The following is a 2,865-nucleotide window of genomic DNA, read 5'->3' on the forward strand; positions in this document are numbered from 1 at the left end:
TGTAACATACACATGAACAGTCTCACATGAGCCGCCGAGCGGTCGCTAACCTGTCGCAGTCCAATGCAAGTTGTATCTGCACCGCTGACCTAATCGTACCGTCCAACAATGGACTGACGTGTGTTTATGTGTTGAACTCGGACGTGATCTAGATCTACAGCACTATATGCTAGTTATACCGTGATTACCTGGCCTGACTTGTGTTTGTAAACTTGTGGAACTCGGATTTGATTTGAATCTGCAACACTGTGCCAGTGATATTAAGTTTCCTTATGTTTCAGCGAAAATATTACTTTATGTCTAAATACGGTTTTGACCTTACTAAGCAGTTCACTTTACATGGTTTTGCAGTAAACATTTAGAATTTTGCTGATCAGAGCCAGGTGGTCTAAGACTTAACAATGTGCAGAGAGAGTGTTGTATGTTCCAGTAATGGAGATTAAGATTTCTCCCTTTTGTCCTTTATTATTATGGTGTAACATGGCGAACAGCGTTCTGAGGATCACCTACTTAATTAACAAGTTCTATTGAGTACCACGTTAGGGTTTGCTCTAATTTAGAATTTTAACAGTTAAAGTATATTCATAAGTTGACGGCATTAGTCTGTATTTGCGAGTTCCCTGAGTTACTAGGTTACGTTTGTATTATAGAATGGTAACGTATATCCAGAGGAAGAAGATGTCTCAGTAGCGTCGTTGAAGGCATTGCAGTGTTTCTAGAGTAACCGTTTAGAGTATTAATCGTTTGGTAATATGTTTATAGGTAGTGGGGTGGTGGTGTTTTCTTCTTTATTCGTTTTTTAGTGTATCTATGATATTATTTCTTTTCTTTTAGCGGTTTGGCCTTTTATTTTGGTGTTTTTCTCCGAAAAAGTTTTACTGGATTAAACTTTTTCCTTTTTTCTGCCAAACCGTGTCTTTGTTTGAGTTTGTCCGATAATTTGAGAAAAATTTCATTTTGTAATTTTTATTAATTGATCGCAAACTGTATCTGTCTTTGTTCGGCCCGTTTGCCCTTTGACCCGGAACACGTGAGAGTGACGTCACTCGTAGTTTGCTGGGCAGGCGGGTCGCACGGATCTTCTCTTTCTCCCTTTTCACCCTCCACCACCCCTTTCTCCGCCAAATGTTATCGAAGGTTAAGAATTTTATTATAGTTGTCGAAGTAGTGTTGTGTTTTTCTCCGAAAAAGTTTTACTGGATTAAACTTTTTCCTTTTTTCTGCCAAACCGTGTCTTTGTTTGAGTTTGTCCGATAATTAAAACTGAGTTTGTTCAAAATGCACATGTCACTTGGTGTTGTGGTCAATACGGGGTCACCAGTTTTTTTTTAAAGTGGGGCGCAGCTGAAGTCCCAGGTCTGTGCATGTGACCAGAAAGCTGATGGACGACTTTGGCATATGTCATTGTCCTACGACCAGAAATTTTCCTCGTGTAAACCAGCCTCAAGTGATGATTTATATAATTAAATACTGACTATACATGAAACTCAGGAGCTAATTTGCATAATACGTAAGAGTCTCTGAATGCCCTGTAATTCATGATAGGACTCTCAAACGTGTGACATATGCAACTGGAAATGTCTACAGATATCAATTTTGCAAATGAAGAACTAATTCGCATAATAAACTTTAATTCCATATATAGTGGTAAATGATGGCAAATTTCATATTTGCAGCATTTTGGAGTATTCCGCATCACGTGATACGGAATACACCGTGTTGTGTACTATATGGACATTTCTATTCATACCTGAGACTTGGCCCTGTTCTGGTCCAGCCTGGTCAGGCAGCTGAAGTTCTCCTTGGGGATGGACGGGGCACACTTCATGGCAATCAGAGCATTGGTGTTGGCTGGATTTCCCACCACAACAACCTTTAAAATCACAAAAACAAAACACATACAATATCTACAGGGTTGGACAAGTACACTAGCCCTATTGTCCCAGGCAAGTGAAAGTGCTGTTCCGGCAAGTGCATGTCCTACCCCACTTGCCCAATCGGGCAAGTAAGATTTTTCAATGAGTGAGATTTTGATATACTTGCCACTTTTCAGTCATGTCATTAAGCATTGGTCAACACAGAAAAATAGAGCCAATAACAAGAATTCCGTCGATGGAAGTAAAAATATGTGTCATTCAAATTTTGGGCAAGTGAAAAGTTGGTTCGGGCAAGTAAATTTTTTATGTACTTGCCCGATAGGACAAGTAAATTTTAGAAAACTTGTCCAACCCTGATCTACAGGTCAAGGAACTTTCTTTCTGTACAATAAAACCTCAGGGGAATTACAATGTATATGACACTCCTCTAAAAAAGATAAATACGATGACTGAATTTTTATTGGGTCAAGGAAGCTGTTAAACAGGGAGACCTATCTGGAACTGCAATATAAGCAATAACTTGCTTAAGCTAAGGGCACAAGCTGTCGTGCCTGTGTAACTACGTGCTGTCTACATGCAAAAACGTGGGCAATATTTTGGGATCCGGAAGTGGAAAGTACAGCCTCTGTACGATGTTTCGAGCAGGACAAGAAAGACAAAAAAAGATACACAGCATGAGTAGCAAAGGTTAGCTATAACATCCGCATGTAACTGGGAAAAAAAGATGCACAATCGTTTGCTAAATTAGCGCCGTTTGAGAAATTGCAGCACATGTGGCGCTACTATGGTAATGAGATAGCCATAAGATTCACCTTGACAGTCTTCTTGGCATACTGGTCGAGGGATTTCCCCTGAGACTTGAAGATCTTGGCATTGGCCTTAAGAAGGTCTTTCCTTTCCATCCCTTCCCTGCGTGGCATGGCTCCAACCAGCATGGCCACGTCAATGTCGGTAAAGGCTTCTCTCTCATCTGAAGTGGCTATTACCT

At 40.3% G+C, this 2,865-nt stretch overlaps 1 protein-coding gene across 1 annotated transcript in view; it reads right to left on the reverse strand.

The window, feature by feature from the left end:
* Positions 1-2,865, reverse strand: part of LOC118417865 (malate dehydrogenase, cytoplasmic-like) — a gene marked incomplete at its 5' end in the record, with an annotated part of 8,732 nt that extends 5,867 nt beyond the window's left edge. The window contains 2 exon segments of the mRNA XM_035823619.1: positions 1,751-1,873; positions 2,690-2,865. Coding sequence (XP_035679512.1) covers positions 1,751-1,873; positions 2,690-2,865 — 299 coding nt within the window.

Source organism: Branchiostoma floridae, chromosome 1, assembly GCF_000003815.2.
Source record: "Branchiostoma floridae strain S238N-H82 chromosome 1, Bfl_VNyyK, whole genome shotgun sequence".
In the NCBI taxonomy this organism is placed as follows: domain Eukaryota; kingdom Metazoa; phylum Chordata; class Leptocardii; order Amphioxiformes; family Branchiostomatidae; genus Branchiostoma; species Branchiostoma floridae.